The 19,462-nt window shown below is 35.9% G+C and overlaps 1 protein-coding gene across 8 annotated transcripts in view; it reads left to right on the top strand.

Moving 5' to 3' along the window:
- Positions 1 to 19,462, top strand: part of REPS1 (RALBP1 associated Eps domain containing 1) — an 89,988-nt gene that overhangs the window by 58,497 nt on the left and 12,029 nt on the right. For 4 of the 8 annotated variants that reach the window (NM_001193011.2, NM_001354364.1, XM_059889785.1 and 1 more), the window contains exons 9-12: positions 387 to 508; positions 3,984 to 4,064; positions 9,559 to 9,646; positions 10,411 to 10,512. In NM_001193011.2, the coding sequence (NP_001179940.1) occupies positions 387 to 508; positions 3,984 to 4,064; positions 9,559 to 9,646; positions 10,411 to 10,512 (393 nt within the window). The remainder of the gene's footprint in view (positions 1 to 386; positions 509 to 3,983; positions 4,065 to 9,558; positions 9,647 to 10,410; positions 10,513 to 19,462) is intronic. The other 4 variants (XM_059889786.1, XM_024996762.2, XM_024996761.2 and 1 more) reach the window with 2 other exon arrangements.

The raw sequence follows: 19,462 nt of genomic DNA, 5'->3' as shown, positions 1-19,462 counted from the left end.
ATCCCCAGATTTATTTGAATAAAAAAACTAATTTTTAAAAATGCCTTACTGATTAATATTCCTTGAAGTACACTTTGGGAACTGGTACAAATCCATCTCTATTAAAAGAATATTCATGTACCTTATTGCATTGCTACGTACAACACTCTTTCTCTGTGTATTTCTAACTAGATTTTATTTTTCATGGAAAACTCTGGTTTCAGGTATACAGTAAGTAGCAGGAATACATATTGCCTGATTAATTGTCAAAATGTTTGGGGAACGTGCGAAAAGGAAATTCAGATTATACATTACTACTTGTGAAAATCTTCTTAGGTTTTTATGAATAAGTATTCGAGAACTAAAATATATTGTTCACAGAAAATTTCTCTATTTTAAAATTGCAGATGTTGGGGATCAGCCAGGTGAGGTAGGTTATTCAGGCTCTCCTGCAGAAGCTCCTCCAAGCAAGTCTCCGTCGATGCCGTCACTAAACCAGACTTGGCCTGAGCTGAATCAGAGCAGTGAGGTTAGCAAAGCTTCCCTTTTCTTTCACTAACGTTCACTTTTTTAAGGTAAGGAGTTCCAAGCAGGGTAATTTTAGCCTATAGCTCTTTCAGCATGCATGCATATGGACCATATCAAATGTGACTATGATAGACACTTGTAATTATATGACTCTTTGAGGTTTTCAAAGTACTTTTCCATACATGTACTATCATTTAGTTTCCACCATTCATTCCTATTAAAACCCTGTGAGTTAGATGAGGCAGGTGCATGAACTTAACAGTCAAAGGGTAGATGTCTTAGACAAGATATCTTACAGCCTGTAAGGGACAAGGGCTGAGGTTTGAACACAAGTCCTTTGACGTTAAGTCAGCTAGCACACCCGCTGTGTCACACTGTCTTCTCATTCCTGTAAGAAAGCCTGGGATAATAGATTTGGAATCTTAGCATTGGAAGTGATATAAGAAGCCACTCAACCGGCTTTCCACATGAAAAAAGTATTCCAAGCTATTCATAGTAATTTATTTTGTTTAATACAAAATGGAATGATTCAACCCTGTTAAATGCATTGGTTAAAGACCACTTTATATAAAGACCATATTATGTAAGACCAAGCACAGCATACAAAACAGAATTTGAGACACGTTTCCCCCCTCCCCATTACTTTGGAACTTGATTATATAAAACAGTGAAAGTAGGATCACTCTGGTTAGAATAAGGGAAGAGGACCTGCGGCCCTGCCTCCACCAAGCACTCCCTGAGGCTCCTCTGTTAAACCTTAGTGCTCTGTAGATCTCTAATTGAAAACTACTGCTTAACTTATTAGAGCAGTCTTCTTTGTGAACAAGTTATATCTATATATTTTTTCTTAGAGTTTTTTTGTATCACTTTTAGATAGTGCTACAAATATAAAAGTTTTTTGACTTTCAGGAAGAAACTCCTCTAAGCTTCTGTGTTTTCCATGTCTTTTAAAGCCAGAAAAATTTTGGGTTTAAGAGATACTAGTTAATTTGTACAGTTCAAAAACAGAGAAGTAACTGGCAGATTTAAAGTGCTTGCTGCTGCTTTATGACATAATCACAGATACCTGTTTCTGAGACATTATAACATATATCCATTGTGCTGTCAGATATAAAACCATTTATATGAGTGTTTTTCTGGTGGGAAAATTTAAGCCTTGAAAGAATTTACTAGTAGAGAGGCTTTATAATAAGAGAATAGGGTCAGTTTCTTGAAAGCACTGTTTTTTCTGCATTTATTAATTTCTGTCATTTTTAAAAAGCAGTGTCAGATTTTAAAAGTATTTTTATCAATGTCAGTTCATAAGTGAAAGTAACTAAGGCATCTCAATTCAAAAGTCCATCTTCATTCTAAATAAAATCACATGATCATTAAAAATTAGGAAGGGAAATCCCTTTGAACTCTGAGTTAAACGGTTGCATTTTTTTCTTCTTAAATATTCCTAGCAAGTTTCATTTTGTAGTATTTGCTAATAAGGTTCTGAATGTCATAATTTTTCTTTTTTCTTTTTTTACTGTGTGTAGAAAATCAAAATGCTACTAAAACTAACATTGATTTTTTTGGACACATTTTAATAATATTTCTTTTTAAAAATCTCCTTAGTATATGGAATTAATATTTTAGTTTTCTGCCTTGAAGCACTAATCTTTCAGTAAATATTTATTCAGCACCTGTTAATATAGATGAGGCACTGTAGGGGATAACACTAATAATAATCAATAAAATTTATTGAGGACTTTTGATGTGCCAGCTCTGTTCAAAAAGCTCTTTACATATATTAATTGTTTTACATCTTTATAACAATTCTGTGATGTAAGCATTATTAATCTCATATTTCACATGGTGAAACTGAAACAGAGAGAGATTAGATAACTTGCCTAAGGGTGTACGGCATAACTAGGATTCCAGGAGTGTGGTTCCAGAGACTGTGCTCTTAACCATTATACCAAACTTATAAAGATAAGAGTGTTTTTCTGCACTCCAGGTAGCTTACATACAGCCTTGTGAAATCAGGTAAAATCTCATGCCACCAAATAGGTAAATAAATGTCTTCTTTTTGGGAAAAAAATAGTCTGCATCTAAACTTTTCTCCACAGTTAGATAATTACAATTTTTAAAATTCCTTCTGTACCTATGCAACATTAATTATTGAAGAAACTAAGTATATCAACAGATATTGGTAAGTCACTTCCCTGAAGTGATGTCCCACAATAAGAGTGAATTACTATGGACTCTCTATTCAGGAGACACTCTGAATGCATCAGTGTTTCTAAGTATATCTTAATTTTATGATTTTGAAACATCTGAGAGAAAAACTGTTGAATGATTACATTAGTCATTTTTGTAGATAATTTTTATAAATGTATTCATTTGCTATTATTTAATTTCTACATGTCTTCTCAAATTGAATAGCACTGTTTTAAATATTAAGTCGAACTTTGAAGCATAAAAATGTTTACTGAATTATAAAAAGAGGATTTTAGTTAATGGGATAGGTGTGTCTGTGTGTAAACATTTGTGTGTATATATTTTATATGTGCAAATGTTTTTTCTTCTTCAGAGTCATTGATAATTCTTAAGAATCAAATTGTAATCATAATTTTAATGATTTTGATCTAAAAATCCTATACTGTTTATTACTAAGATCTTCAAATGGAGTTACTAAAATTATTCACTTACCACTGCACCTAATTTGAGGTATGGTATTTGTGTACCTCTTTTAGAAGAGCAGTATTTCATATCAAAATACATCTTCTATATATAACACATACTCAGTTGCTTGATTTGCTCTCATTGTGGCCGCATTCTGATTTTTCTAGCATGGGGTTGGAGGTGGGTGCCTGATTGGCAGTTCTGTCTTGTGGTCTGGCATGGGCCTGTTCATAATGCTGAATATAGGGGTTGATTTGCTGCAGATTGACATAAACTGCAATTTATATTAATTCCAGAATTCTTTGCATTTTATCTCAGTTATATTTTATTAAATATCTATACATTTGTATGAAATATGTGCACGTACATAATAGAATCATCCTTCAGGGGTCGCACTGGCAAGTCACACCGACTTGCTTTGTTTTGACCAAAACTCTGATACAATCAGAATTCATTAGCATCACTAATTCAGTGCATTAACACTTGATTTTCAGTGAACGATTTAAAGTTATTCTAGAAAAAACCATTTAAAATTTTTATCTTGTTACCATTTATATAACACTTAGACTCTGTTCCTTTATTCTGTAAGGCTTTGAATCTCTCCCATAGAGAGATCAATTATTACTGTACATTTGATTGTGAAGCTGCTCACTTTACATAGATAATATAAAATGTTTATGGAAAAATAAAACTTAACGGAATTTGTCAGGCCTACGAAACACAACTTGCAGTGCAACCTCTGAATTACTTTGCTAAATCTTCTCCAGTGATCTTTTACTCCATCTTTCTCATCATGCTGACTTGTCTCTCCTCTGTCTGTTCAGCAGTGGGAGACATTTAGTGAACGCTCTTCAAGCTCACAAACTCTGACCCAATTTGATTCTAACATTGCACCAGCTGATCCTGTAAGTCAATCACTTAGCTTGCTTGTTTGAAATTAATTTTATTAACCCAAATTTTCATTCATTATGGTTTTTAGCTGATATGCATGATTCAGTGGAGTGCTTAGAGGGAAATGGTGGCAGGCTTTTCAATTTTTGTGTGCTCAGTGGTGGAAAGAACTTTTTCTTTTCTTTTTCTTTTTTTTTTTAAACCATTCTCTGTATTTTCTAGTTATTTTGGTGAGAGAAATCTATGTTTTTAAAATCTGGTACATGTGTCTAAAGAAGCATTTTGTGAACAATTGATACTGTTAACTTTGTTTTTATTTGCTAACTGAGTGTATGTTTTTATTAAACATGCTGTTTATTTCGGTGTAATGACAGTAAATACTATTTTATTTGTATGCTTACACATCATGTAATATGTACTATGTATGTAAATATGCAGTGTCATCATTTATTTAATAGTCCAGATGGTACAGCTTTGACTTAATTAGTATGTTGAGTTCTGTTACAAGAGAATCAAGTTCAGCAAAACAATGTAGAATTGTCAATTAGATTTTCATTTGTGCAGAGGACCTCTGTCTTGTCTTCCTGTGGTTTGCTGTGTTGCTTTGAAAATGCTACAAAGTTCACATCCTGATTTAAAAAATAAATTCTGTCCCCATAGATTGAACTTCATATATGCCCCGCCTGTCCCTCAAGTTATTTGAAAACTTCAAAACCTTAGCTATTTATCATTCTTCTCACTGTTCACTTTGGCTTTTTCTTTTAATTTTTTTTCCTGTAAAGAGAAGAACATGGTAGTAAGCACCTTTCAAAAAGAAAAGAGGAAGTAAGTAGAAAGGGAAGAAGAGTGTAAAGGTAGGATTTGTAAAAATGAGTTCAGTGAAAAGATATGGAGAAGGTGACATGAGGCAATCTTTTGAGGTGTTTCTGACCGAAGATGGCCAGCATTTTATTCATATAGTAAAAATACTCTTGTTATTTAATATAAATTAGGGAGAAGTGGCATTTAAAGATAATAGTATGGCTTCAGCATTTTAAATGAATGAACCTTAGGTGTTTTACAGTTTTAAAGAATTTGTATCTATTTGAAATATAGAGAATGCTGTTATATTCAAACATAATGTATCAAAATATTTTAAGTGTATATTTTATAATTATTCATTATTCAGGGAACAATTAACATGTAGATTATCTATACCTTTGGCTTCTCTTTTCTTACCACTTTGAGGATGTTAATGTTTGATTTTAGTCTCTGAAAAATGGAAGAGAAATAAAAAGGTAACGCTTAACCATTTTTGCTGCTTATTAGAAGCAGTAATTAAGGTCCCTTGGAAAGTGACAGGTGTGCTATAAGCTAAGTTTTACTTTAGCTCTGAGTTTCATTTCTCCATATTATTCCTATCTCCTGTTTACAGAGTCAAGTTAATTTTGTTTAAAGTACTTTAGTAAAAGTACTTTACAGGGAAGGATGTAGCAGTCGAGACTCTCTTTTATTCTCTAACCCTTAAGTGATACTGAAAATAGAAATTCATTGTATTATGATTGTCAGGCTAGGAAAGAACATTAAAAATATAGACTCAAAGGCAAAATAAATTGAGTCATGACTGGCAGAAAATGCAGGGAAATAGTTGACATAATAACAGTGATGTTCTTGTAACTTCTTGGAAATAATATCCAAATTTGTGAATTCCAGCCTAATGTTTTACATGACATAACACAATACTTTCTTTTGTTATTTCTAGTATGACAGAAGGCTCTAGGAAAAAAAAATTTAAATGGTCAATCAACATTTTAAACTTGAATTTAGACTTCTAAATTTAATTATGTTGGCAGTCTTAAATATTTATAATCTGGTACCAGAAAACATCTTTTTTCTCTTACGGTAGTGAATTATAATCTCACTATAAACTTGCAATTGGTACAATGCTCTGCTCTCAGTGAGGGTCTGAGCTTCTTAACCATCATCTAATTCTTACTTAACATTGCCTATCCACAGAACAGTCTGTAGTCACAATCCCAAATGATCCTCAGCAAGGCTTTTATAAATAAGAATTATAAGTAAGTAAATAGAATCCATTCAAATTAGAATCACATAGAAAAAGAACACCACAGTTCAGATATACAAATTTAGCATACTTTACCATGTCAGAAAAAATTGATGGAGTAATTTTTAAAAGCCAAAATTTGATAAGTAGGCATTTGCTCAATAAAGTTTTAAGTCTGTGAAGAGCTCCACTCTGCTCTGTGGCACTTAGAGACAGCTGCCACACAGTACAGTGACCTCACATGAAAACCAAGCTGGCTTTAGGCTCCCAGATTTCTTATGAAATTGGGTTTTTGCTATCTCGTTTCCAGAAACTTGATTACTTTTGTTGAACTGCTTATCAGTTAATAGCTTCTGGTAGAATCTGTTTCTGCTAGGAAATTCTGAAATGATGAGAAGTGCAGTGCACTAGTCTTCACCATGGTTTATGTCTGATCTTGAGTGCTGTAGAATGTTTGTGTCACTCAGCGTATGAAAAGGGAGTTCATTTGATCACTGATTATGCCCAGCCAAGTCAGTTGGTTTGGTGAAGCCCCCTTCCAGGTGCCCATGTTATTCTCTAGAAATACCAAGATGTCAAAAAAAATTCCAGTCTTAAGTAGACCACAGCTTGATCATTACAAGTTGATGATTGTAATATAGCTGATTGTGATAATTATCATATGTAGCTGTGAACAAACTGTGGGCAGAAAACTGTAGAATGACTCAGCCCAGTGTGTTTGGGAAAGTTTTCACAAAAGAGGTTACATTTGTATGATGAATTTTTAATGAAACTGTTAATTGGCAGAAGTGGACAAGGGCATTCCAAGCAGAGAGAAAATCATGAGCAGGAGCAGTTCAGTGTTGTGAGATATATAGGGTAGGTGTGTATGGGGCAGTGATGGGGAGTAAAGAGCATGATTGAAACACAAGAGGGAAGATCTCTGTATGCTCAACCAAGGATCTGAACTTGATCTCATAGACACTGGGAGCTAACAAGAAGTTCCATGAGAAAGATGGAGCTTCTGAAGAGGTAGCTGGGGAAGGTTATTCAGGCAACAATGTGAAGGATTGATGGGGTTGAGAGAGTCAGATGATGAGCACCTGAACTAAGTGACACAGGAATAGAAAGTAAGCAGGGATAAACAGGATGATCAAACAGTATAGTAAGATTTAAGCCAAGTAGAAAATATAGATACATGAGCACAATAGAATATTCAGGAAAGTACTAAATTGTATCAGATGAAGTACTCAAATATATGATACAAATGTGCCATGGTTGTGAGTGTGTAGGAGTGGGTCCTAAAGGCTTTGTGTGATTTGAGTAAACAGAAGAAATGGGCAGAGCCTCCAGTCAGTCTTTTTACTTTTTTCTCTATTTTTAAATATAAGGATGCTACTTTGGAGCAGAAGTTTTACTTAGCATCTTTTGGCCCAGGACTCAAAGAATCCTAGGCATTTCTGGTTCTTCATTTGGATATTGAAATGCTCTTTATTGTGCTGCACGTCATAGTCACAAACCAAGCTTCCAGTCCACTAGTCTGAGGTTAGGCCTGGTCATCTGTGTAAAACTCTTCTAGGAACTGCCTTGTCCTGCTAATAGCAGGATCTAGTGGTTTAAAGCTGTTGTAGGCTCACAGAGTCGGACACGACAAGTGACTTAGCAGCAGCAGCCGCAGGCTCATAACAACAGAAAATTGATTTATTAGTATAGAAACTTAGGCAAATTATTTAGAGAATATTCATTCTAAAAGATTTCATGATTTTCTTTTCTTGGCGTCATTACTGTGACTTCTGTTTTTTGTATGGTAAATACGTGGAAAGGCTATTTAATATTTCTGTTACAAACTTTATAAATCTGACTTTATAAACACACACAGAATACATATTAGATCAGTATTATGAGTTAAAGCATCTAGTAAGTTTTCCTTGCTTGTTTTTTCCTAGTTTGTTTCGGTTTGGAATAATGAGATATCATGCTTTCTCCTTCAGTCTTGCCTTAGAATGTTAAATTCTGGTTCTTAGCAGTTGTTTCTGCTATTAAAATTGTAAGTTAAGAAAATAGTTATTCTTGAAGCCATATTTTTTATAACCATAAACAAACAACATCTAGAGTTATTGTTAATAATTTTCTGAGTATGACTCATTATTATGTGAGAAATCTATAAACTTTTATTCATCTATTATATCCATCTTTTATAACTATAATTTTAGAGTTGTAGGTGAAATGTTAGTTCAGTTTTATTAGACAGTACATAACTATCTATCCAGAGTCTCACTGGTATGGGGACAGGAAATTACTGTTAATGCGTTTATCCTTACAATTGCAATAAAGAATTCATTTGTTATTAATGGTTTGAATTTAGAGATTACGAGAATTAGCCAAGGAGACCTGTAAAACAGGAGATGGTATGCTGGAACTCAACTTTCTGTGGGGTTACCTAATACTGTCACCAAAACAGTGTCTAACTTAAATTGAAAGGTCATTATTCTTTATACTAAATTATAAACTCATTACAAGATATTCAAAATTTAAAGATCTCAGGTTGTCTTTAGCAGCAGCACATTCAAAATATGAGCCAGCTCCTTGTAGGAGGAGCTCAACTCCTGTAGCCATGTTTATCAGCTGGTCTTTTGCCATTAAGCCAGTTGCTTGATCCTGTTCTAGTTCCTCCCCCGGGTGGCTCAGCTCCCAGGGCCAAGCTGCCTGGCTACCTGTATGCACCTTTCTCTCTTCCTTCCCATTTGGAGAGGCTGCCATACAGTGCCTTGTACACTTTTCAGTCTTTTCAGAAATTTGTTCTACCAGTTCCTTAACTGCTCTAACTAGACTTGCTGCAACTCTGACTTAAGTTAAGGATTATCAGATGTATTATAGTCATGAAAAGTTTAAGTATTAGAGTAGGAGTGTTACGTATCCTAACTTAAAAAATGAATTCCTTTGTGGAAGTTTTATGCATGAATTTTAAACAGTTCTGGGGAACTAATCTATATAAAGTATGTATTGTGCCTTCTGTTACAATATGATGGGCATTTCATTAACTTTGTTTTATACATGAAAAAGAGTGTCAAGTTTTCTTGAGCAGTTTAGTGAAAATGAGTTCAGTCTGTTACTCAGTCTTTGGATACTCATAAATAGTTCACTTTTAACCTCAAAGGTTCAAATTTATATAATTTCATCAGATCATTTCACACTTTGCCTTTGAATATTGTTGTGAATTGTGTAAGACCAATTTTTTTCTTCACATATTTAATCAAAGTTAAAATGTACTTTTTATAAAATCAGATTATTAAGCATATATAGTAAGCTTGATTTTTTAAATATAATTCTGGAATTTTTAGTTAAAAAATTAATTGTCATGCTTAGCTTTGTGTGAATGAGAACTCTGTCCACTAGTTTTTGAAGCATTGTTAGTTTTGGTTATTTCATGGTATCTACTTGGCATTTTTAATACAAGTACTGTATGTCCTCCCATTTGTCTGTAGGATACTGCTATTGTTCATCCAGTTCCCATTCGTATGACTCCAAGCAAAATCCACATGCAGGAAATGGAACTTAAAAGAACTGGCAGTGGTAAGGAAACTGTTGCTGGGTTGTTTTTTAGTTTAGTGTGTTGTGTTAATATTTTAGGTTTAGCATCAAACCAAAATACACAAGCAATCATTCTGAGTTCAAATTCCTTTTGTTAATTACTTATTTTTAACATAGTACTTTCTACGGCAATATATGTATTATGTGTATGTGTATATTTTTTAATTTAAGCAAATTATTGAATTTAATTTATAAAATTTTAAATAAGGACACTTGGAAAATGTGACTTTTCTAATACCCTCTGTATTTTTATGATCATTCTTACGAATCTACATTGAAAAATGTGTTCAAATTTTAACTGAAGAGGTATACGTTAAAATGAATTTTGTCTTTGAAATTGTTCATTTTGCTTTAATTCTTGAAGTTTCTCCTCATTTTAGATTAAATGTTTTAGTTAGGGTCTCTCAAAGGTAGATTTGTTTTCTATGTAGGTCAACAACAATAAATTACTTATTTTACGGTTGTTTGTGCAGTGCTTTATTTAACTAATTGCTCTAAGGGATAATATTAACAAAGTATGAACGTGCAGCTTGACTTTTTCATTATAAGGTATCTTCTGTTGTGGCAGATAACAAATTCTATATAAACAGGTTTATATTTATCCTATTAAAATATTTGTCTTATATTTCATGGATTTACTTGCTACTGCTTTGGAGTATTAAAATGAAGTCTTATACTCTGAGGTTTATGAATTTATTAATTCAGGTACCTATATCTTATATGTTTACCTATTAATTCTCTCCTAGATCATACTAATCCCACTAGCCCATTGCTTGTGAAAACATCTGACCTTTCAGAAGAAAATAAGATAAATTCATCAGTGAAATTTGCTTCTGGAAATACTGTAGGTAAGTGAAAGACAGAATTACATCTTCCATGTGAGATTTATGTTATTAATTAATTTATTTTTAATTGGAGGATAATTGTTTTACAGTGTTGTGTTGGTTTCTGCCATATATCAACATGAGTCATCCGTAGGTATACATATGTTCCCTACCTGCCACCCCATCCCATCCCATCCCTCTAGGTTATCATAGAGCACCGGGTTGCACTCCCTGTGATATACGGCAACTTCCCATTAGCTATATGTTTTACATATGATAATGTTTGTATTTCAGCTCTACTCTCTCAATTCATCCCACCCTCTTGTGCCCACACTGTGTCCATAAGCCTGTTCTCTATGTCTGAATCTCTTTTCCTGCCCTGCAAATGGGTTCATCAATACCATTTGCCTAGATTCCACATTATGCATTAATATGATATTTTTCTCTTTCTGACTTATTTCACTCTGTATAAATGGCTCTAGGTTCATCCATCTCACTAGATCTGATTCAAACTCGTTCATTGTTACATGGCTGAGTAATATTCCATTGTGTATTTGTACCACAACTTCTTTATCCATTCATCTTTCAACAGAGATCTAGGTTGCTTCTATGTCTGCAGTGAACATTGTAATACATGTGTTTTTTTCAGTTACTGTTTTCTCAGGGCGTATGCCCAGTAGTGGGATTGCTAGGTCATCAGATCAGATCAGATCAGTCGCTCAGTCGTGTCTGACTCTTTGCGACCCCATGAATCGCAGCACGCCAGGCCTCCCTGTCCATCACCAACTCCCGGAGTTCACTCAGACTCACGTCCATTGAGTCAGCGATGCCATCCAGCCATCTCATCCTCTGTCATCCCCTTCTCCTCCTGCCCCCAGTCCCTCCGAGCATCAGAGTCTTTTCCAGTGAGTCAACTCTTTGCATGAGGTGGCCAAAGGAGTTTCAGCTTTAGCATCATTCCTTCCAAAGAAATCCCAGAGCTGATCTCCTTCAGAATGGACTGGTTGGATCTCCTTGCAGTCCAAGGGACTCGGTAGTTTAATTCCTAGTTTTTAACGAAATCTCCATACTGTTCTCTATAGTGGCTATATCAGTTTGCATTCCCACCAGCAGTGCAAGAGTGTTCCTTTTTTTCCACATTCTCTCTGGCATTTATTTTTTGTACATTTTTTGATGATGGCCATTATGACTGGTGTGGTATGATACCTCATTGTAGTTTTGATTGCATTTCTCTAATAATAATTGATGTTGAGCATTTTTCATATGTTTAATAGTCATCTGTATGTTGTCTTTGGAGAAATGTATGTTTAGGTCTTCTGCTCGTTTTTTGATTGGTTGGTTTTCCTGATACTGAGCTGCATGAGTTGCTTGTATATTTTGGAGATTAATCCTTTATCAGTTGCTTCACTTGCAGTTATTTTCTCTTATTCTGAGGGTTGTCTTTAAATCTTGTTTATGGTTTCCCTTTGCTGTACCAAAGCTTTTAGGTTTAATTAGACTCCATTTGTATATTTTTATTTTCATTACTCTAGGAGGTGGGTCATAGTGGATCTTGATATGATTTATGTCAAAGAGTGTTCTGCCTATGTTTTCCTCTAAGAATTTTATAGTTTCTGGTCTTACATTTAGGTCTTTAATCCATTTTGAGTTATCTTTGTGTGTGGTTTTAGGAAGTGTTCTAATTCCTTCTTTTACACATAGCTGTCCAGTTTTCCCAGCCCCACTTATTGAAGATACTGTCTTTTCAATAAAAGACTTTTCATCCTGTAGTCTTGCCTCCTTTGTCAAAGATAAAGTCTTGCATCCTTGTCACACCTGCCCATAGGTGTGTGGGTTTATCTCTGGGCTTTCTATCTTGTACCATTTGTTTGTATTTCTGTTTTTGTGCCGGTACCATTCTGTCTTGATGACGGTACATTGTAGTATAGTCTGAAATCAGGGAGGTTGATTCCTCCAGTGCCATTCTTTCTCGAGTTTGCTTTGGCTATTCAGGGTCTTTTGTGTTTCCATACAAATTGTGGATATTTTTTGTTCTAGTTCTGTAAAAAATGTCTTTGGTAATTTGATAAGGATTGCTTTGACTCTGTAGATTGCTTTGGGTAGTAGTATCATTTTCACAGTATTGATTCTTCCAATCCAAGAAAGAACATGGTATATCTCTCCATCTGTTGATGTTGTCTTTGATTTCCTTCATCAGTGTCTTAATAGTTTTCCATATATTGCTTTTACATTTCATGGCAATGGCACCCCACTCCAGCACTCTTGCCTGGAAAATCCCATGGATGGAGGAGCCTGGTGGGCTGCAGTCCATGGGGTCGCTAAGAGTCGGACACGACTGAGCGACTTCACTTTCACTTTTCACTTTCATGCATTGGAGAAGGAAATGGCAACCCACTCCAGTGTTCTTGCCTGGAGAATCCCAGGGACTGGGGAGCCTGGTGGGAGGCCATCTATGGGGTCACACAGAGTCGGACACAATGGAAGTGACTTAGCAACAGCAGCAGCAGATAAGTTTATTCCTGGGTGTTTTATTCTTTTTGTTGCAATGGTGAATGGGATTGATTCCTTAATTTCTTTTTCTGATTTTTCATTCTTAGTGCATAGGAATGCAAGGGATTTCTGTGTATTAATTTTATATCCTGCAACTTTACTAAATTCACCAATTAGTGATTTTCTGATGGTATCTTTAGGGTTTTGTATGTAGAGAATCACGTCATCTGCAAACAGAATTTTACTTCTTTTCCAATATGGATTCCTTTTATTTCTTTTTCCTCTTTGATTGCCATGGCTAGGACTTCCAGAGCTATGTTGTTAATAATAGTGGCAAGAGTGGGCACCCTTGTCATCTTCTTGATCTTCAAGGAGATGCTTTCAGTTTTTCACCATTGAGAATAATGTTTGCTTGGGTTTATCATATATGACCTTTATTACTTGAGATAGGTTCCTTTTATTCCAATTTTCTGGAGAGTTTTACCATAAGTGTGTGCTGAATTTTGTCAAAAGCTTTTTCTGCGTCTGTTGAGATTATCATATGATTTTTATCTTTTAATTTGTTATATGGTGTATCACATTGATTGATTTGCATATATTGGAGAAGCCTGGCATCCCTGGGATAAACTCAATATGATTTTGGTGTATGATCCTTGTAATGTGTTGCTGAATTGTGTTTGCTAGAATTTTGTTGAGGATTTTTGCATCTTATGTTCATGAGTGGTATGGACTGTAATTTTCTTTTTTTGTGATTTTCCTTGTCTGGTTTTGGTGTCAGGATGATGGTAGCCTCATAGAATGAGTTTGGAAGTGTTCCTTCCTCTACAATTTTTGGAAGAGTTTGAGAAGGATAGCTCTTCTCAAAACATTTGATTGAATTCACCTGTGAAGCCATCTGACTTGTTTTTTGGGAGATTTTTGATCACAGTTTTGATTTCAGTGCTTGTGATTGGGTTGTTCAAAATTTTTATTTCTTCCTGGTTCAGTCTTAGAAGGTTGAACTTTCCTAAGTATCTGTTCATTTCTTTCAGATTGTCCATTTTATTGACATATTATTGCTCGTAATAGTCTCTTATGATCCTTTGTAATTCTGCACTGTCTATTGTAACCTCTTCTTTTTCATTTCTAATTTTGTTGATTTGAGTCTTCTCCATTTTTTCTTAATGAGTCTGGCTAATGATTTGTCAGTTTTGTTCATCTTCTTGAAGAACAAGCTTTTAGTTTTACTGATTTTTGCTATTCTTTCTTTTATTTTTTACTTATTTCTGCTCTGATCTTTATTATTTCTTTCCTTCTGTTAACTTTGAGATTTTTTCCCCTTATTTTTCCAATTGCTTTAAGTGTAAGGTTAGATTGTCTATTCAGTGTTTTTCTTTTTTCTTGAGGTAGGACTCTATTGCTATAAACTTGCCTCTTAGAACTGCTTTTGCAGTATCACATAGGTATTGAGTCATCATGTTTTCATTATCATTTGTTTTTCTAGGTATTTTTTTATTTCCCTTTTTATTTTTTCAGTAACCTGTTGCTTATTTTAAAACGTATTACTTAATACGTTTTAAACGTATTCTCCATGTGTTTGTGTTTTTTACAGCTTTTTTCCCCCGCAGTTGATTGTCTAGTCTCATAGCACTGTGGTCAGAAAAGATGCTTGATATAATTTCAGTTCTCTTAAATTTACCAAGGCTTGATTTGTGACCCAAGATGTGAACTACCCTGGAGAATGTGCCTTGTGCAGACCTTGAGAAGAAGGTTTATTTTTCTGCATTTGGATGGAATGTCCTAAAGATATCAGTTAGATCCATCTGGTCTAATGTGTCATTGAAGGTTTATGTTTCCTTATTTTTTGTTTTGATGACCTGTCCATTGGTGTAAGTGGGGTGTTAAAGTCCCTTACTAATTGTACTACTGTCAGTTTCCCCTTTTATGACTGTAGTGTTTGCCTTAGGTGTTGAGATGCTCCTATTTGGGGTGTATAAATATTTATAATTGTTGTGTCTTCTTGGATTGATCCCTTGATCATTGTGTAGTGTCCTTCTGTCATTTTTTTGTAATATCCTTTATATTAAGGTCTATTTTGTCTGGTATAAGAATAGTTACTCCAGCTTTCTTTCAGTTTCCATTTGTATGGTATATCTTTTTCCATTCTCTCACTTTCTGTCCATATGTATCTCTAGGTCTGAAGTGGGTCTCTTGTAGACAGCTTATATACGGGTCTTGTTTTTGTATCCATTCAGCCAGTCTGTGTCTTTTGATTGGAGCATTTAATCCATTTACATTTAAAGTAATTGTTGATACATATATTCCTATTGGCATTTTCTTAATTGTTTTTGTAAGTCTTTTCCTTCTCTTGTATTTCCTGCCTATAGAAGTCCCTTTAGCATTTGTTGTAAAGCTGATTTGGTGGTGCTAAATTCTCTTAACTTTTATCTGTAAAGCTTTTGATTTCTCTATCAATATTGAATGAGATTGTTGCTGGGTAGTGTAGTCTTGGTTGTAGATTTTTCCCTTTTGTTACTTTAAATATATCCTGCCATTGCCTCAGGCCTGCAGAGTTTCTCTTGAAAGAAGCTGTTAACTGTGTGGAGTTTCCCTTGTATGTTACTTGTTGCTTTTCCCTTACTGCTTTTAATATTTTTTCTTTGTGTTTAATTTTTGTCAGTTTGATTAATATGTGTCTCAGCATGTTTCTCCTTGGATTTATCCTTTAGGAAACTCTCTGTGCTTCTTGGACTTGATTGGCTATTTCCTTTCACATGTTAAGCAAGTTTTCAACTATAATCGCTTAAAAAATTTTCTCAGACCCTTTCTTTTTCTCTTCTGCTTCTGGGACCCCTTAATTTGAATGTTGGTGTGTTTAATATTTTACAACACAGTCCATGGAATTCTTCAGGCCAGAATACTGGAGTGGGTAGTTTAATATTATCCCAGCAGTCTCTGAGACTATCCCCAATTCTTCTCATTCTTTTGTGATTATTCTGCTCTTCAGCAGTTATTTTCACTTATTCTGTCTTTCAGTTCATTCTTCAGCCTCAGTTGTTCTGCTGTTGATTCCCCGTAGATTATTTTTAATTTCGATAATTGTGTTTGCCTCTGTTCATTCTTTGTTTCTTCTGGGTCATTGTTAAATGTGTTAAATGACTTGCATTTTCTCCATTCTATTTCGAGATTGTGGATCATCATTACTGTCATTACTCTGAATTCTTTTTCAGGTAGTTGACATATTTCCTCTTTGTTTATTTGGTGTTGTGGGTTTTTACCTTGGTCCTTCATTTGCACAATATTTCTCTGTTTTTTCATGTTATCTGACTTACTGTGTTTGACATATCCTGTCTTGTTTTTGGTCTTGCCATCAGTGGGTGCGGTTGGTCCAGTGGTTTGTGTAGGCTTTATGTTGGGAGGGACTTGTGCTTGCCTTCTGGTGGGAGAAGGTGAGTTTTTCCCCCCTCTAAGGTCTGTGTTAGTGGTATGTTTTGGGGTGTTTATAGGACGCCTGTCTCCTCTTGAGGTCTTGCTTGTTGTTTGGGTAACCTGCCCTTTGCTGGTCCTGCCAGCAGTTGAGTGGTGCTGGGTCTTGGATACAGGAAGAGGCCTTCATGGGAGCTCTCACTAATTAATACTCCCTGGGATCAGGAGTTCTCTGGCCATCTAGTGTCCTGGACTCAGTGCTTCCAACCCAGAGGCTCAGGCCCAATCTCTCATCAAGGAACCAGGATCCCACAAGCTGTTTGTTATGGCAATAAAGAGGATTAAAACAAACACACACAAAAAAGAACCCCAGACAAATGGTAAATTCAAAATCAGACAAATTGTAACAGAAACAAAGGAACACACACACACACAAAACCAAAATAGTCCAAAGAAACAAAGTACAAGAGAGTGACCCTGTGAGCCAAAGAAACCATAAGTGATACCAACAAATTAAAAACAACACTAACTAAACAGAACAAGACCAAAGAAGAGAGCCAGCTGAGGAATAAAGCAAACAAACTAACAAACGTGGTGAAAAGAAGAAAGAAAAAAATAGAAAAGTAAAGTATATAAAAAAGATTTATATATAATAAAGAGTTTATATGTAATAATCTTATTGTATATTCTATATATATGTGTATATATATTCTATATATATATATAAAGAATATATTGCATACAGTAGTGTATATATTGTACATATATATAAATAATATATGAATCTTATATATAAATAAAATTTTTGTATAATAAGTAAGAAGGAAACAAAATGAAACAACAACAAAGAAAAAGCCCCACAGATCTGCAAAAAGCCAATGTAGAGATAGATGTATATGAAGGAAATAAAATGTGTTTTAAAAAATTCTCAAAAGCTTAAATAGATACAATAATAATGAAGTCAACAACCACAGCATCAGAGGAAAGAAAACCAGAATCAACTACAGAACAAATCAAAATATAAGAATAATAATAAATGTTTTTCTCAGGTCTCAGCTGTCAGCATCCTTTCCCCTACTGTGATGCACAGTCCACTTCCACCTCGCTAGGAAACCCTCCAGTGTTGGGGGAGCTGGTCTCTAGACCAGCTGTGGGGACAGCACAGACTCTAATCTAGTTCTCCTCTTGGAGGTTCTTGCCTCCAGTGTCCACAGCTGTCAGAGCTAGGGCATTTTGTTTTGTGGATACACTCGCCCTTCTATGCATTCCATAGACACAGCGTCTGCCTAGTTGATCATGTGGATATAATCTCTAGCTTGTATAGCTGGTGAAAAGGTTTTCAACCCTCTTCCTTGTCCACTCTGCCCCTGGAACTCAGTTGTGGTTTTATCCCCACCTCTGCTTGTGGGTCATTTACAGGAATTAGTTCCTGAGGCTGCCTCTAGGACTTGGGTCTGCCCCAGGGAGGACCAGGTGTGGAGGTGGTGCGACTGCTTAGGTTGCGGGGACTCTGATGGCGCCAGGTATGCCAGGAAGCTGGCAGCCACAGGCACAGGAGATATGGTGCTGTTAGAATCTCTTTCTAGCTTCTGGCAGCTGGCGTTCAGAGGGTCTGATGGGGGTCCTTCTCTGTTGCTTGGCATGTCAGGCACTCAGATGGCCACCTTCTCTGGGATATTCCTCTGTTACTCAGCTGCTCATGCCAGCATATAGGGGGAGAAGTGATGGCTCCACTCCTTGTATGTGACTCAGCAGTAACACCCTGCTTCCATGGCTGCCTGACTTTATTCCAAAGGCATTCCCTACAGCAGTCTCCTCCCTCCCATCCCTTGCGGCTGTTTCCCCAAAGTTAATAGCAATCCTTGCCCTGGGATTGTGGTTACGCTCCAGCTCCCAGCTGCTCTGCGTTCTGGTGGGCTGTGTCCCTCCCTAGGCTATGTAGGGCCATGGCACAGATTGTCTGTGTGGTTCTCACTCCATTCAGACTGTCACAGATCAGCTCCTTCACTCTCCAGTAGTCTCAGATGCTTCCCCTTTGTCCCAACCGATTGCCCTGATATGGGGATATCACCCCTTCTTCCACTTCCCCACCTGCTGGGGACAGGTTCAGTTGTGCTAACTCTCCTCCTCTTTTTCCCTTCCCTTCTTTGTCCTGCCTAGTTTTGTGTGGATCTGTATATTCCTTTCCAGTGGTCAGGGACTCCTGCTAGCTCTAAGCTGATGCTCTGCAAGATCTGCATCTGAAGATGTGTTCCTGATGCATCTGTGAAGAAGAGGTGTACTCCACTTCCACCTGCTCCTCTGCCATCTTGTCTCTTATCCTTAGTCTACATTTAGAATCTGAATAATTTGAATATATAGCCATTTAATAGTATCGTCACTGGATAATGCAGAGAATAGTCAATCCTTTTAAAGACCCCTACCCTCCATATTAATAAATGGATGCCAATTGCCACTGCACCTGCTTCAAGGCAGTTCTCCTGTTGGCCGTCCCTCTCAGCTAGCTCTTCCCCACTCCTTTCTTCCTCTCACAGGAAATTGTGTACGTGCTCATTCAGTCATTGTTAATGGAATACTATTAATATGTGTCAGGCTCTGTTCTAGACACTGAGTATTCAGCAGTAAACAAAACAAAAAATTCTTTGCCCTTATGAAGTTTGCATTTTCTAGGGGAGACAAGAGAAAAAGGAAATAAAAATAACTGTATCTTAGGATATAGTTAATACCCTGGATCAAAATTAAGTTGTGAAAGGGGAGAGGGCGTGACAGTTTAAGTAAGGTGATCAAAGAAATCCTTACCAAAAAGTGGTATTTGAGTTAAAACTTGAAGGAGATGAATTTAACTGTGTGTGTATCTTAAGGAAGGACGTTTTAGGCCAAAGGAATAACCAGTATGGAGCCCTGGTTTAGGGAAGATGCCTTCTTTATATCTGCTGGAAACAGCCGGCAAACACCTGAACTAGAACTAGCATGTGGGAGAATAGTAACCGGGGAGCAGTGTAAGACTGACTTCTACCGAGAAAGATGAAACGCCATTTAGAAGGTTTCTGAATGGAGAAGTGATGTAACCTGACCTTCC

This window comes from Bos taurus, chromosome 9 (genome assembly GCF_002263795.3).
Source record: "Bos taurus isolate L1 Dominette 01449 registration number 42190680 breed Hereford chromosome 9, ARS-UCD2.0, whole genome shotgun sequence".
In the NCBI taxonomy this organism is placed as follows: Eukaryota; Metazoa; Chordata; class Mammalia; order Artiodactyla; family Bovidae; genus Bos; species Bos taurus.
The sequence above is the reverse complement of the archived record's forward strand: the minus strand, read 5'-3'. Positions and strand labels throughout refer to the sequence as shown.